Source organism: Pundamilia nyererei, unplaced genomic scaffold (genome assembly GCF_000239375.1).
Source record: "Pundamilia nyererei isolate P.nyererei 1_Seehausen unplaced genomic scaffold, PunNye1.0 scaffold00143, whole genome shotgun sequence".
Taxonomy (NCBI): Eukaryota; Metazoa; Chordata; class Actinopteri; order Cichliformes; family Cichlidae; genus Pundamilia; species Pundamilia nyererei.
Window position 1 is genome coordinate 703465 of NW_005187544.1, and position 14432 is coordinate 717896.

The window sequence follows — 14432 nt, forward strand, 5'->3', positions numbered from 1 at the left end:
CACACACACACACACACCCGGCAGACATTGAGCTGAAACTATGGAGCGACCAGAGCCACAGCATACAGCAGAAAAGGGAAAGAGCGTAATTTTTATTATGATTTTTTGTTTGTTTGTTTGTTTTTAGTCCCAGAGCAGCGATGGCCTGCAAACGCCTGCTGGTTTCATGGTTTCTGCCCTGCTTTTTCCTTTTATCTCGCTGATCTGTCGCTCCCATATTCCAGGATCTGTCTGACCACAGAGACATGGCCAAACAACCGGCCAGCGCTCCCACCGGCTACATCCCTGCGCCGCAGTCCGACGGAGCCGCGGGACTTACAGGAAACAAACCGGACAACACGGCAGCGTGCCCGCCGTCCACTCCTCGCCATCACCCGGCGCCTCAGCCGCCGCCTCCTTGTAACGAGCGCAACACTTTTTGTCCCGCGGAAAATAAACCGGGGGAACCGGACAGCAATAAAGAATACGGGACGTTTAAAAACACCCCGCCGGCCGTCCCCGGATCCGTTGCCGTTAATTCGGCCTTGAGGAAGGATTCCATCGGTTCGGCCCGCGGGGGGTCCGCCCAGTACGGCGACCCGCTCCGGGCCACCGCTGAGCAGAACAACACCGCAGGCAACTGGACGTCTATGAGCCAGACCACCATCATACTGGGAACAGATGGGAACACGTCTGTACAGCCTGGAACCGTGGCGGGGGTAAGTCAGCTAAATGAACCGTTACCTTAACGGAGGGCGGCCGCTGTGGAGGCAGGTGCGGTGTGGATGTGTTTCCGCTCGTGGCTGATCAGAGAGCTGACTGGATTAACCTGCTGCCTCCAAACAGGGGGACAGTGCCACGCAGACCTTTAGTAATATCTCTGCTGTGAATAACAATCTGTGGAACTCTAAAAAAAATGTGGTAGCTACCCCAGGCATTGATTTGTGACGGACGTGTTAAGCTGTTCATTTGTAGCCCCAGAACTTCTGATCTGAATCAGAGGATTCTTTAAAAGTGGATCTTAAGAGGGAGCCGTCATTGTGAGGACAGACCGTGGGTTCGTTGTCGGGATGCTTAAACAGTATTGTCTGATACATAGTTCGTAGTCTTTATTTAGTTATTTTTCTTTCATGCACCGGTTCGGGAAAGCCTGTATTGGGAGTGAGAGTGGTTCATTCAGCGTATGCAAAGATTGTAAGCGCGCGGAACGCCCACAGGTGTAACAGACTATGATGAACCTCTTCGCAGTGATACCGGGTTGAATCACGCATGTGTTGTAATTTGGGTGGACCCTGAGCTATTTGCTGTCCTTGATTTGCGCAGCGTCTGTTCTGATGCTCTGCAGCAGTCTGCGGTGTCTGATCAAAACTTTAAAAACCGCTTATGTCAGCTAAACATGAGGAAAACAAAGCGCGCACACTGGGCTGTTTTGTTTATTCACGATTAGATCGCCCCTTTAGACATAAACCTATGGCTGTTTCCGGTGTTTTTATTTTTGTTATTATTTTAGTTACAATTCTAAACTTGATTTGTGCTTGGTGGTGATAACATGGTTAATGAAAAAAAGAGAACTGAATCATACTCTCGCGGTATTCTCGGTGTTCCCTGCCCACACTTGGTATGGCCCAAAAGCCCAGGTGTTATCCGGCTGATAGACAGCGCTGTATTACAGGAGACTGCGGATTGTTTCCAATCCCCAGGAGGGCATCCCCCACCACCCCTACCATTTCACACGCTCACACTTACAGAAGCAGACACACAGACACATTCCCATGCAGCGCAATGTTTGTGAATCGGAATCTATATATTCAACACAGTCTATTTCCTGAATCTGATAAATGAGGTTCTGCTGTGTAAAAAAAAAAAAAAAAAGTTCTCCTGAATCGATCCTCAGGAAATGTTTTTAATCTCCGCATGAAATTCCACGAAGATTTCCAGCGGTTTGGTGGAGGTAACGGCCCTTAAGCGTAGCAGAGGATGAGACGAGTTACGTGTGTAAGCTTTGAGAGCCGCTATGGAATTCTGATTGTCGTGTGTAAAACGGAACAAAATTAAAATATAACGAGCACAGTGAACAAAATGTAGATGGCCCAAAAAAACGTGTTTCGGATCGGATTCGTCAACATTTCGTAAATAAAAATGTTCCAGATTTTCAGTCAGCATGATGAATGTGGAAAAAACGCGCTTTGATCAGTGAGCATGTAATATTATTGTCTGTAAAGGACAATTCCCACCAGAATGATGAGTTACTCTTTTTAATAATGTATTTATTATTTGTTTTTAAACTAGAGAATGCTTTTTGTTGATGGGAGATGAGTTAGCCTGAGTGCTTCTTGTTGTAGTTACACTTAGCTTTAAAAAAAAAAAAAGATTATTATTACTTTTTCAAAACATTTTAGAGACTCAGTCAGTGTTTTCCCCCCTCAGGTTAACGAAGATGATGACGAAGGGGGTGATGAGAATAAGGCCAGAGGAAACTGGTCTAATAAACTGGATTTTATTCTGTCCATGGTTGGCTATGCAGTGGGACTGGGAAACGTGTGGAGGTTTCCTTATCTTGCCTTCCAAAACGGGGGAGGTAAGACTTTATGTGTGTGTGTTTTAAATAATAAAATAAAATAAAATTTCAGTCAAGGCCGGAATTAGCCCCATTCATTCCTTTATCCTGTTAGGCCTGTAAGCATGCGAATGCTAAGAGAACTATGTTGAAAATGAATTAAAAAAAATAGGTTATAGTGTTGGGATTTCCTCTGGTGGTGCGCAGATATAATGTGCTTACATCGCAAGCAAAATCGACTCTCATTATTTTAACTGGCATTCTTGTCCTTGTTATAACTGCTTTATATAGGAGTTATTATCAAATAATATCCTTAAATGTTGCAGAAGTCATTAAAAGCTGCCGTATGTTTTTCCCCATATGCCGAATGTTTTTTTTTTTAGAAGCAGCCAAGTACACACTTCACGTTTAATGATTTTCACTTTATTCCATAGTTAGGTTCAGACTTTGGTGCTTCTGAAACTCCGCTCTGTAGCCTGGTCTTTAATTCCCCGCAGGAGCTTTTTTGATCCCCTACCTGACCATGCTGGGCATCGCTGGGATCCCAATCTTTTTGTTGGAGGTTTCCCTCGGCCAGTTTGCAAGCCAAGGGCCAGTGTCAGTGTGGAAATGCATCCCCGCTCTGCAAGGTAAACTGGCCCATCTCCTCATCTTTAAGAAATATAATTTTAAAAAAAGAAATAAAAAAAGAAATAAACATATAAAACCCAAATAAAAAATAAATACATTTTATAATCACGAGTTCTCCACTTTCCTTAAGAGTAATTTATCTATTTCGTCTCATTTATTTATTTTAGGTTGCGGGATTGCCATGTTGATAATATCTGTCTTGATAGCCATATACTATAATATTATAATGTGCTGGACACTGTACTACCTGTTCGCTTCGTTGAAGGGCTCACTGCCATGGGCTAACTGTAGGAATGAGTGGAACACGGTGGAATGTAAGGACAAAGACATGCTGCTGTTAGGTAAGACACACACCTTCACACACACATACACACACACACACACACACTAGAAAAGCACCCCACTCTCCACAATACGCAATGCGTCATGCCTCCCTCAGCTAAGGTGTCCTGCAGTATAATGAATACTGACCTGTGATCTCTGCGGCGTTTCACTCTGAAAAATACTTAAACTTAAGAGCACCCAGTTTGTTTTCTATATGATCCGGTTGGATTGTTAGAGGCCAGTAAAGTAGGGGATGAAGGCCCCAGGGAGATAAAATCCCACCTGAAACACGCTATATTTATATCTTCGATTATTCTTTTGTGTGATTCTGTCAGATTAAAGCATTGCTTTATGTTTTAAAGCTGCAGCATGGGGCAGAAGCAGCCTGTTAGTGGTCTGACACTGAATTAAACTGTGGATAAAATTATGTTTTAGCAAAGAAAACATAAAAGCGGAGAATCGAAGGCGTCTTGGCGTCGATTTGCATCGAATAAAAGTCGAAAAAGGCTTCACTTTGTGTAATATTTGCCTTTAGCGATTCTGTGAATTCAGCACAAAAACTGCTTGCTTGACAAATTTACTGTACAGGCTGAGCTGCTGCAGTGCTGCAGTGAGCCCGAGACTGACCCCTGCTGGATGAAACGGGAAGGCCTATTCGGGTCTGCATGTCTGCGTCTTTTGAATGATGAAGCAGACAAGAGGGAGCAAAAACGTGAACTATGTAGCCTGACGTATGTTAATGTGTTTACATATATGATTTTATCGTGTGGGTGAGCGAGGTCTGAACAGGTTTGCAATGCAATGCACAAGCTCTGCAAAAAGAATCTGTTATATGCATACTTTAATGTTTCCCTTTTATGCCAAAGAGATGTGGATATATTAAAATATGTATATGCAGTAATATTACACTACAATGTAATTTTTAAAGCTATATTTGTGGCCTAGGGTCATAAAGGATTCATGTCATGTCATCGCATGTTGTCCATTGAGTGCCCCCCTCCAAAAAACGAACAAACAACGACAACAAAAAAAAACAAAACAACGAGTTGCACAAGTGTGCAAAGCGCAATTAAAAAAACGTCCTGAATCATTAAGGCCCAGTTAATATAAGCTTGAAATGACTGAAAATAGAGTCATATAAAAAGCTTAAACCTACTTCTGTCTACCTTGTTTGCATGAAAAAAAATTATAAATAGTGAGAACAGGGCTCAGAAACATTTATTTAATCATATTCAGCAGTGCAGGATTTTAACAAATACAAGTGGAAGAAGTTTCCAGTGAGGCTACACTACACTGTACACTGTATCCATCTGGCCTTTTCCTCCCACTTCTTACTCACATCCATCTCTTCACCCCAATTCAGAGTGTGTACCTGAGCGGGCAGTAAGTTGTGTCCCACAGCAGCTCTATGCCAGCCTCTCCAAGCTGACGTGTATTGATTTCTGATTGGAACAGACTCATGCATCCTGCGGGACAGAAACATCACGTCCATCAAGAACTCCACTTTCTGCACGTTGGCAAACACAGCGGGAAACCTGACAAAGCTGCTAAACATGAGTATGGATGGAAACAAGACATATGTCAGCCCCAGCGAGGAATACTTTAAGTGAGTGAATCCTCTGGCCAAAAATAAAATGTTGTTTTCAATTCCTGAAAAAAAGATCTATACATTTTTAGCCAGATTAAAAAAAAAAAATTATGACTGGATGAAAGACAGAATCTGATATTTTTTTAAAACTATTCTCTGCAGTTCTCAAGCCATCAAAAAAGTGATCATTTTGCTTCAGTAAAAAGTTCATGGACACTTAGATAAGGTTTATTGCTAATAATTCTAGTTTTATATCTTCTTGTTTTATATTTTGCATTTCCTTTTAATGTGACAACACACAAGTACATGTCCAGATAGTTGCCTGAAGCCACAAATTAATCTTTTAATTTCATACCCCACAAAATCACCCACATAGGAGATATTCACGTAAAACACTGCAAAAATAATCTCAAAAATGTACAAAAAAGTACAGCACAATAATAATAAAAAAAAGTCCTGCAGCATTTTATGAAAACATGTTTATGCACACTTTAACAACAATATAAAGACAGAAAAAGCAGAAGGAAAGAAATCAAGTCCGGAGTGGGGTAATCGTACTGTTTTCCATATACAAGGAAAAAAACTGTACAGAGACTTTGTAGTTCTCTCTTATTGCACTCATTCAGCTTAATATCTTTAAACACAACGAGGCTATCCTCGCAATATATAATTAATGATGATTTATGGAGATTTGTGTCAAAAGTTGGGCAAAAAAAAAATCTTACATAAATCTTACATCTCTGGCAGACCCTCTGACATGTTTGGGACTCTGTAATGTAGATAAATGACTCGGCAAAATGAAAAAACAAACAAACAAAAACAAAAAGTGTCAGCATGAACATTTGATCTGCATTGTTTTTTGTTTTTTAGACTTAACCTTTCTGTTTGAATAACACCTGCAGGTACAATGTGCTGCACATTTCCAAAGGGATTGAATATCCAGGAGACATCCGCTGGCCTCTGGCCGGCTGTCTCTTCTTGGCCTGGCTCATTGTCTACGCCTCTTTAGCCAAAGGAATCAAGTCATCGGGAAAGGTAACAAACTAAAAACAAAACTAAAACCTGCCTTCCGATGTCTTTCTGCTTGAAGTTTGAAGCTCAGAAGACATGCTGCTATTAGTTTTCCTTTGATTGCGTTCCCTTTAATGATAATATCGCCACCTAGTGATGAAGTATGTGACACACAACCTTTTATGAGGAAAAACTGTCATTTCCAAAAATGTAAAAATAACGCAGATCTGAGTTTATTTCCATGAAAACATTTCATATGCAAATACCCAGAGTCTAGAGAAACGCAAAACAAGTGCATTAAATTGTGTTTAATAAATTATCTACTTCACAGCGATTCTTTTAAACTCCGTGTTTGAGTTTTTTTTCTCGTAAGAAATACTTAAATGTTACTTAAAATAACTGAAAGCTATTTTCTTAGTTTAAAGAAAGCAAAAGAAGGAAAAAGTAAATACATAAATATATAATTTATAAATATATAAAATGCTGTTCAAGCCCAGGTGAATGTTAGAGCTGCTTTAAAAAGACAGTCTTATGGTCTCAGACCAAAACAACACCCAGAAACTGAATAAAGTTGCGATTGTTGTATTGTGGTGCCCTCTGGTGGACATAGAGATGAGCTGCAGCACACATAAGCCTGTCACTGTGGAGTGGAGCTTCAGGCCTGTGTCAGAGGTTTTTCTGTAATAATTGTAAACTTGGGATTTTTTTAGTGTACAAATTCCTGTTTGCACCACAATCTGGATCAAAAGTGATCCTAATATAATCCTAATATATATGTTAATAATAGTGTTTTTTTTTGATGAGAAACAGCTAACTCTTGAAAAACTAAATGTTTAAAAGTCCACACACAAAGAGAGGGATATAAATAATCTTACAAAGTTTACTGACTTTGACCGTTTTATGAAAAAACCTTTTTTATCTTTGCATGTGTGTGTGTGCTGATGTTGCTCATTTCTTTTCTTTTCTCATTAGGTGGTGTATTTCACCGCCACGTTCCCTTACGTGGTGCTCGTCATCCTCCTGATCAGAGGAGTGACCCTCCCCGGTGCGGCTGACGGCATCCTCTACTTTATCACACCAAAATGGGAGAAACTAAATGATGCAAAGGTAACCAGAATTTCCTCACTGAATTCTACAAACACTAAAGTACAGACAGAAAAGAGGCCTTCCAGTTCTTGCCCTTCTCCTGCAGCTGCTCCTCTCTCCCTCAGGTGTGGAAAGACGCTGCCACTCAGATCTTCTTCTCCCTGTCGGCTGCTTGGGGCGGCCTCATCACGCTGTCTTCTTACAATAAGTTCCACAATAACTGCTACAGGTAAACACATAAAAGGTAAACTATGCTTCTGGCAGACAAATTCCACCTGTCACCACAGATGCATGACGCTATGTCTGAATGTGTCTGAATGTCTGGTAGGATGAAATGTCAGTAATAAATGTGACTTTTTGCAGCAAGCTGTTTCTTTCATTTTCTCTCAATTTGTTCTTCCTGTGCTTTGTTTTATTGCTAAAGTAATCCACAGCATTTGAAGCCAAAAAATGCAAAAGCCTAAATGTGTGAAACTTTTTTGATTCACAAGAAATATATATATATATATTTTTACTCCATGCAGTCACAATATCTGCACATTAACTGAATATACACATGGTTCATTACTATAAATGAAAGCTTAGTAGTATTATCCACTATTATATATTTGCCAATTGTGTTTTTTAAATGTTGTACACAAGACAGGGCTCTAAGTATGAGAGCATCAGAGACGTTATCAGAGGGATGTGACACTCAGATCGATGAAATGTTTGAGAATTCAGTTGCCGTAAAGATGGTGAAAGAAGTTTGACTTCTTATGAAAAGCTTTTCAAATCATTATTCTGTGGCAAAGTTGGCAAACATTAATAAACAAAAAATCCGATTTGACTCGATGGTAATGAGATTTTTATGTTCCAGTGATCATTTTAATTCAAATGAATTTAGGCAATGCTTCAAAATAACCGCCCAAATAAGAGCCAAGAGACGTTGCAAGATGGCTTCCTCATCCCGAGACCTGGTTCTAGAAGGACTTTGGCACCACTGGACAGTTTTCATATTCATATTTCTATGTTTTAAATACTTAAAAACTCTTGAATTCACAATAAATATATTTGCTCACTTCACGTTTCTCCTTTCTCTTCTTGTTTTCCTTTTCATTGCAGGGACACTATCATAGTGACATGCACAAACAGCGCCACCAGTATATTTGCTGGGTTTGTCATCTTCTCTGTCATTGGTTTTATGGCACATGAGTTAAAGGTGCCAATAGAGAAGGTGGCTGATGAAGGTAAGCTCCCAAACGGGCCCGGCAGTAGCATGAGGTCAGCACCGCTTTTATCTGCACTCGAGACAGTGTCTATGTATTCCTATTGAAATACCATACATGTAGTATATATGTTTGTCTGTGTGTGTGTGTGTTAGGTCCAGGTATAGCTTTCGTGGTGTATCCAGAGGCTCTGACCAGACTTCCCCTGTCTCCTTTCTGGGCAATCATCTTTTTCCTTATGCTCCTGACCCTTGGCCTGGATACTATGGTAACCTTTACGTCCTCTTAATACTAATGAAAAAAAAAAAAAATCAAGTTCCAAGTTTAAATACGAGCTATGGCATTTGGAAGTTATAGCTGGAAACAGGCAAACAATTTGCCCATAAAATGACTTTTAAGTAACTCTATTTGAACTTACATGTTAAAGAACATGAAACAGCACTTTTAGTCTTTGCTCTACTGCTGGAGTAAAATCCTGCACAAGCTCTCCATCTGCTAAAGATGATGTCAGTGTTCTTACCCAAATCTGAGCAAGACATGTAAACAAGAAAAGAGTTTCCTTTTTTTTTTAGCCAGTTGGTGGCAGAAGAGCTCCACACTACCTACGAAACCAATCATCACCCTCTTGTCCACCACAGTGTTTGCGTAGAGGATGAGATGATCTTGTTCTTGTGCTTGAGAGAAACATCTCCTCTCACCTCATCTCTCAGTGTGTTCGTCTTTGATTGTCTTCCTCGCCCTGTTTCCTCACATCTTAGTGCGTCCCAACTGAGATGGAGGCAAGAAGGAGAAATGAGGAGAAAAGGCTCGAGGGCAACACGTATTTAAGAAAAAGTGACACTCTCACTTCTGAGCAAGATTACAAGAATGTTAAAATATTAGGTTTTTTTAAAATTACAAGCACAAACGAGGAGCACAAAGTTTGATTTTCTTTATTAACGAATATAACTTATAAATACAAAAGGAATATTTAGTAGTCTCTTTCTGCCAAAGCTTGTATAGTCCAGTTGTGTGTCACTTAAAACATAAAACGAAAAAATGAGCTGATAATGGCTAAAAAGCTCTGTGAAGTGCAGAGTTGGGGATAATTGTAAACATTTTCAAGCAATAATTAATATAAAAAATATGAATAAAAAGCGCAGTGAGGGGAGGTTGTTTCGTTCAAGGGTCAAGATTAGGGAAACCAATCTCGACCTTGATGCCAGTGTTCATTTTTAATGTGTAATGTGTTTGTAAACGAGGTGTCGTGAGACGTTGGTCTGTCAGGTAAATGATCTGTTTCTGCTGTGGTAGGTATTCAGGCCCACTTTGTTTTAATTTTGCTGAAGAGCTCAAAGTTTGTGACAGTCAGAAACACGAGTCTCTTGACTTTTGTTTGCTCCGAGGTTAACATTTGGGTTTGGTAGCTGATGTATAAACACTGCACACTGCACACATTGACCCAATTAACATAATTACAAATGCACAGCACCCGCTGTGACTGATTTCACCTGAAGTGCCTGAGCTCTCCAGGTACTTGAACAGAGGGGAGTCTGTGTGATTGGAGTGAGTGAAACTAGGTTGACCTTAAAGTCTTGGAGCAACATCAGGAAGTAAAAACAACAATCAAATGTGATATGTGAACACAGTGCTTTACACTGTGGGTGATAAGAATTCATTTTGTTAACCATTCCATCACAGAAATGATGGAAAGATCAATCGTAATATTAATAAAACCACTCCAGCTGCAGTTTGAGCATATGGAGTGTGGAGAATGCCAACAATAACTGCACAGATTTAAGATATAATTCATTTTCAGGAAGTTATTCTACACTAAAAATGTTTATGTCCAAAATTCTCAGTGGAATTTTGTTCTATAATTATAATGTAAAACATTACATTTAATGGAAGCTGGCCAAATAATACTTTCAGTTCATACCAAGCTTATTTTCCTTAATGATTAATTAAGCGTGTAAATAAACCATTGTTTTTATATTTTTCATTTGCATTTTACTCAAAATGCAGTACATCAGTTTTGGGCCCCTTTCCCCTTCAGGACTGCTTTAATTTTTCATGAATTCAACAAGTTGCTGGAAACATTTCTCAGAGATTTTAACAGGACAGCTTCATTCAGCGTCAGCATCACTAGGTTTGAACTTCCGCAGGTTGTTTTGAACAGTTGTTGCCACATGATTGGATGGTTAGATTTTTGTGTCAAAAAGCAATAGCTTACAAAGTGGCCTGTGCCTTTACATTTTAAAAAGGAATTACAGCAAACAAAAAACCTATAAGGTTTTCATTTTAAACTATATATCTGTCTATGATATTGATCTATTGAAACATTTACTTACTTTAGATATCATTTACAATTTGTATTTGGAAATTATTTTAATTCTTCTAATGTCAAAACAATAATTCCACTAGCAGATCCATAAATATAAAAGTGAAAGACAAGTATACTGAAAAACTTCAAACTGACTATATTATTGCTCCATGTCAGCACTATGTTTTCCTAAAATAACCCAAAACGGTTTCATTTGGACCCACTAGCCATGATATCGGTTACTGCGCTGAGTTATGCCTCACGCAGCTTCAGCGAACAAACACTTTTCGTCTTCGGGATGTTTTTAAAGTCCAGAGCACCTCCCGCCATGATCCTGGGTAAACAGTTCCTGATAAAACACAAACTCCTTCAAGTGCATTGTGATGCTCCTGAGCTGAGCAGAGGAGCAGAGGGCACAGTGGTGCATTAAGACACAAGTAAACAGTAACAGTAAATGATGATGTTACTTTGCCTTGGCAGCAGCAGCACAGAGGAGAGTGCTGCTGCTGTGGTTTTGTCGTGGAACGCAGCTCAGCAGTAATAGGCTTGGGATGTTGACGGGAAATTAGTTTTGGGAGCTCAGGAGGAAAAGGAAGAAGTGGGGGAGTGACAGATAGCTTGATGGCAGCGCCATTTCTACAATAAACTTATGCATACGCACACACTATACAACCCTCGCTCAATTTTCATGTTTATGTATTCATCCGCTGCTGTCCTCTGGGTTCCGAGTCCCTTTTACCATCATGTTACATTTGCAATTCTCTAGACAGGCTCATCCTATCAAAGTCTATCCATTGTAAACTAAATCCTTCATACTTATTTGTTTTCAGAAGTTCTTCTGCTCAGGGTTAGAATAATGTTCTTTATTTGTTTGCAAAATAAATGAAATTATGTGTTTATTGGATGAACCGAAGACAAATGCTGGATGCTAAAGTTATGACAGCAGCGGCCGCTTGGATTCAGATGAGGTAAACTTGCTGACTTGAGGCTTTTTATTTAGTGGAATTGCTGCTACGCCCTGGCCTGGGTGGACAATTGTTAGTGATTCTGTAGTGGAGCCAAGCAGGATTACTGTAAGCTGTTGCCAAAAGTATTAATATTAAATAGGAATCATAAAGAGTTGGCGATTGTTTTCAGCAAATGCAATGTTTGAACAACGTGTTTATTAAACATCTGCCATGGTTAAACACATTTCCTCCCTAGTTCTCTTTAATATTTCCCCCTTCTCATCTCCATCCCAGTTTGCCACCATCGAGACCATAGTCACCTCTGTGTCAGATGAGTACCCCAAATACCTGAGGAAACACAAGCCGATCTTCACCCTGGTCTGCTGCGTCTCTTTCTTCATCCTGGGATTTCCCATGATCACAGAGGTATGTGCTCTGCTGCACTCTGGGTTCACAGTGGATACTTGAGCATTCTCCTTGCACCCTCTGACTCTGATTTTTCTGCATGTCAAGCAAAGTTCTGGCCTTCAGATGTCAGGCGCAATGATTGGAACAGTAGGCTGAGTCTTATTAAAAGGAAGTTGTGACCGTGGACAAATCCAAGTGTCGGGTGACAGGAGGGATGACATTGCAGGATGAAGGCTGAATAGATTTTGTAATATTTTCTCTGTGTGTTTGTTACAGAGTGGGATGTACATGCTCCAGTTGGTGGACACGTTTGCGGCCTCCTATTCTTTGGTCATCATTGCTATCTTTGAGCTGGTGGGGATTTCGTACCTCTATGGTAAGTACACGAGCTGCCAGGAAAGCTCACTTTAAGGCCACTCTAGGTTCAGCATGTGAAGTCACAGATGTGATTTTTTCTTTCCACAGACAGTACCTTTAATCTGCATTCTGTTTAATGGTCAATAGGGGGCGACTGCTCTGGTTGCAAATGTAGACAGATAAGATCATAAGGACAGATTAAATTTGATCTAGTGAATACTTCTCTGATGATTTCATGGCCTTTTGGGCAAACTTACGGTTGCCAAGTTGTTATTTTATAAGTCTGTTGTTTTTTCAGTCAAACCAATAGGTGACATACCTATACCCACTTTTTTTTCATTTGTATTTCTTACATAAAAAGCCAGTGCCAGTTTGATTGTGTGTTCAGAGACGCATATGTATATAATAGAATAATAAATGCAAGAATACCTTTCTCTTCTGAAAATCTAGATATCTGATATTGTGTGTGTAATTTCTTTGCTTTGACTTTGCTTCTGTGACACATTTCCACAGACAGCAGGGCCAAACTGTATAATCAGCCGAGAGACCCTAAAATATTACTGTCAGTGCAGGGTGCAGCAGAGAATGTTGGTGGTTTTTGAGGCATTTCTATTCCTGAACTTAAAATCCTTTGTCGTAGTAAAACAGATAAAATCAAAATATCTTCAGGCTGTAGCAGTTTTAACAAGAAAAAAAAATCTAACTGAAAAGAACAGCATAGTTAAAATAACGGGTTTCTGCATCTTAATTATGCGTATCTGCAAAAGGGGACAATCGTCCAAAGCTCCTTCGTGCTGGAAACGAATTCTCACTTGTTAATCCTGCGGTGACCACTAGGAGTCTCTGTTGTAATGCACAAGTCTCTGTCACACACACAGGCAGAGAGCTCAGGTGTGTATCAGAAGGCTGTTACCAAGAAGCAAAGCTCGCCTCCAGTTTGTCATCAGTGCAGGTGACATATTGAAATGATTGTGTGACTCTGCCACTTCATGTCACTCACAGTTATCCGTCAATAAAGGCAGAGGAATGAAGCCATCTGCTCACTCACTTTTTCCAGGGACCACAGAAACGCATTCACATGCGCTCATAAGGACAGATTGAATTTACCGATCCTTTTTTTTAAAGGGACGTTATCAAACCCAGGTCACACTCCATGCCTTCTCTCTGGAAACCACCCATTTCTCTTCTTTTATTTCTTCTCTTTTTTCTTCTTCCTTTGCAGGCCTACAGAGGTTTTGTGAGGACATTGAAATGATGATTGGTTTCCAGCCAAACCGATTCTGGAGACTGTGCTGGGCCTTTGTGACTCCAACCATTCTGACGGTATGTTTGTTTTTGCTCATCTCATTCTCTGGTATGCGCATACACGCACACTCACTCACACACACGCACACAGACACTCATACGCATGGGCACATATGAACATGTGCAGCCCAAAATGCCTCTATTTTCACTGTCTTCTTTCAAGTTCATTGATTTGCAATCATAAAGGAACAGAGGAGAAATTGCTCCTGTACTCAGAAATCGAAAAATTATTTCCTCCTTCACATTCCCGTCATGTCACAGGTTCTCATGTTGATTGTCATTTCAAAACTGCAGCTGCCAAATTCCAAATGTGTCAGCGTTTGATCTGCACTGAACATGTACATGATCAGTAGAGAGTATACACATATCTCCAAAGAAACCTGTCTCTGTAAAGCTGAGAGTCTTTACGTAGAATTCTGTGTAGTCGAAGTTCACTACAAAGGCACGTAAGAGCTGGACACTGGCCAGCATTAATGTTAGTAGTCGTAATGGAAACTACTGTACCTCCAAAGCAGAGGTGACGATGACAAATGGAGCAGCAGTCGAGGCGGCTGGCCATCTTGCTGCTCTCTCTCTCTCTCTCTCTCTCTCGAGATCACATTTCCTCCGGGGGCTCATTGATGCACAGCCTCCGGCTAACCTAGTTCTGTCTGCCATCTTTTCTCTGTTTGTATTCCTTTTGGTCTTATTCTAATCCTTTCAAACCAAATTCACTTTTTTATACTTTTTC

At 40.3% G+C, this 14432-nt stretch overlaps 1 protein-coding gene across 1 annotated transcript in view; it reads left to right on the top strand.

Moving 5' to 3' along the window:
* slc6a5 (solute carrier family 6 member 5) overlaps positions 1 to 14432 on the top strand; it is a 17762-nt gene that overhangs the window by 813 nt on the left and 2517 nt on the right. Inside the window, exons 2-14 of the mRNA XM_005744407.1 lie at positions 225 to 698; positions 2407 to 2557; positions 3034 to 3165; positions 3334 to 3507; positions 4946 to 5096; positions 5981 to 6113; positions 7062 to 7196; positions 7301 to 7404; positions 8280 to 8404; positions 8539 to 8651; positions 11927 to 12058; positions 12317 to 12416; positions 13620 to 13765. Coding sequence (XP_005744464.1) covers positions 225 to 698; positions 2407 to 2557; positions 3034 to 3165; positions 3334 to 3507; positions 4946 to 5096; positions 5981 to 6113; positions 7062 to 7196; positions 7301 to 7404; positions 8280 to 8404; positions 8539 to 8651; positions 11927 to 12058; positions 12317 to 12416; positions 13620 to 13765 — 2070 coding nt within the window. The remainder of the gene's footprint in view (positions 1 to 224; positions 699 to 2406; positions 2558 to 3033; positions 3166 to 3333; positions 3508 to 4945; positions 5097 to 5980; positions 6114 to 7061; positions 7197 to 7300; positions 7405 to 8279; positions 8405 to 8538; positions 8652 to 11926; positions 12059 to 12316; positions 12417 to 13619; positions 13766 to 14432) is intronic.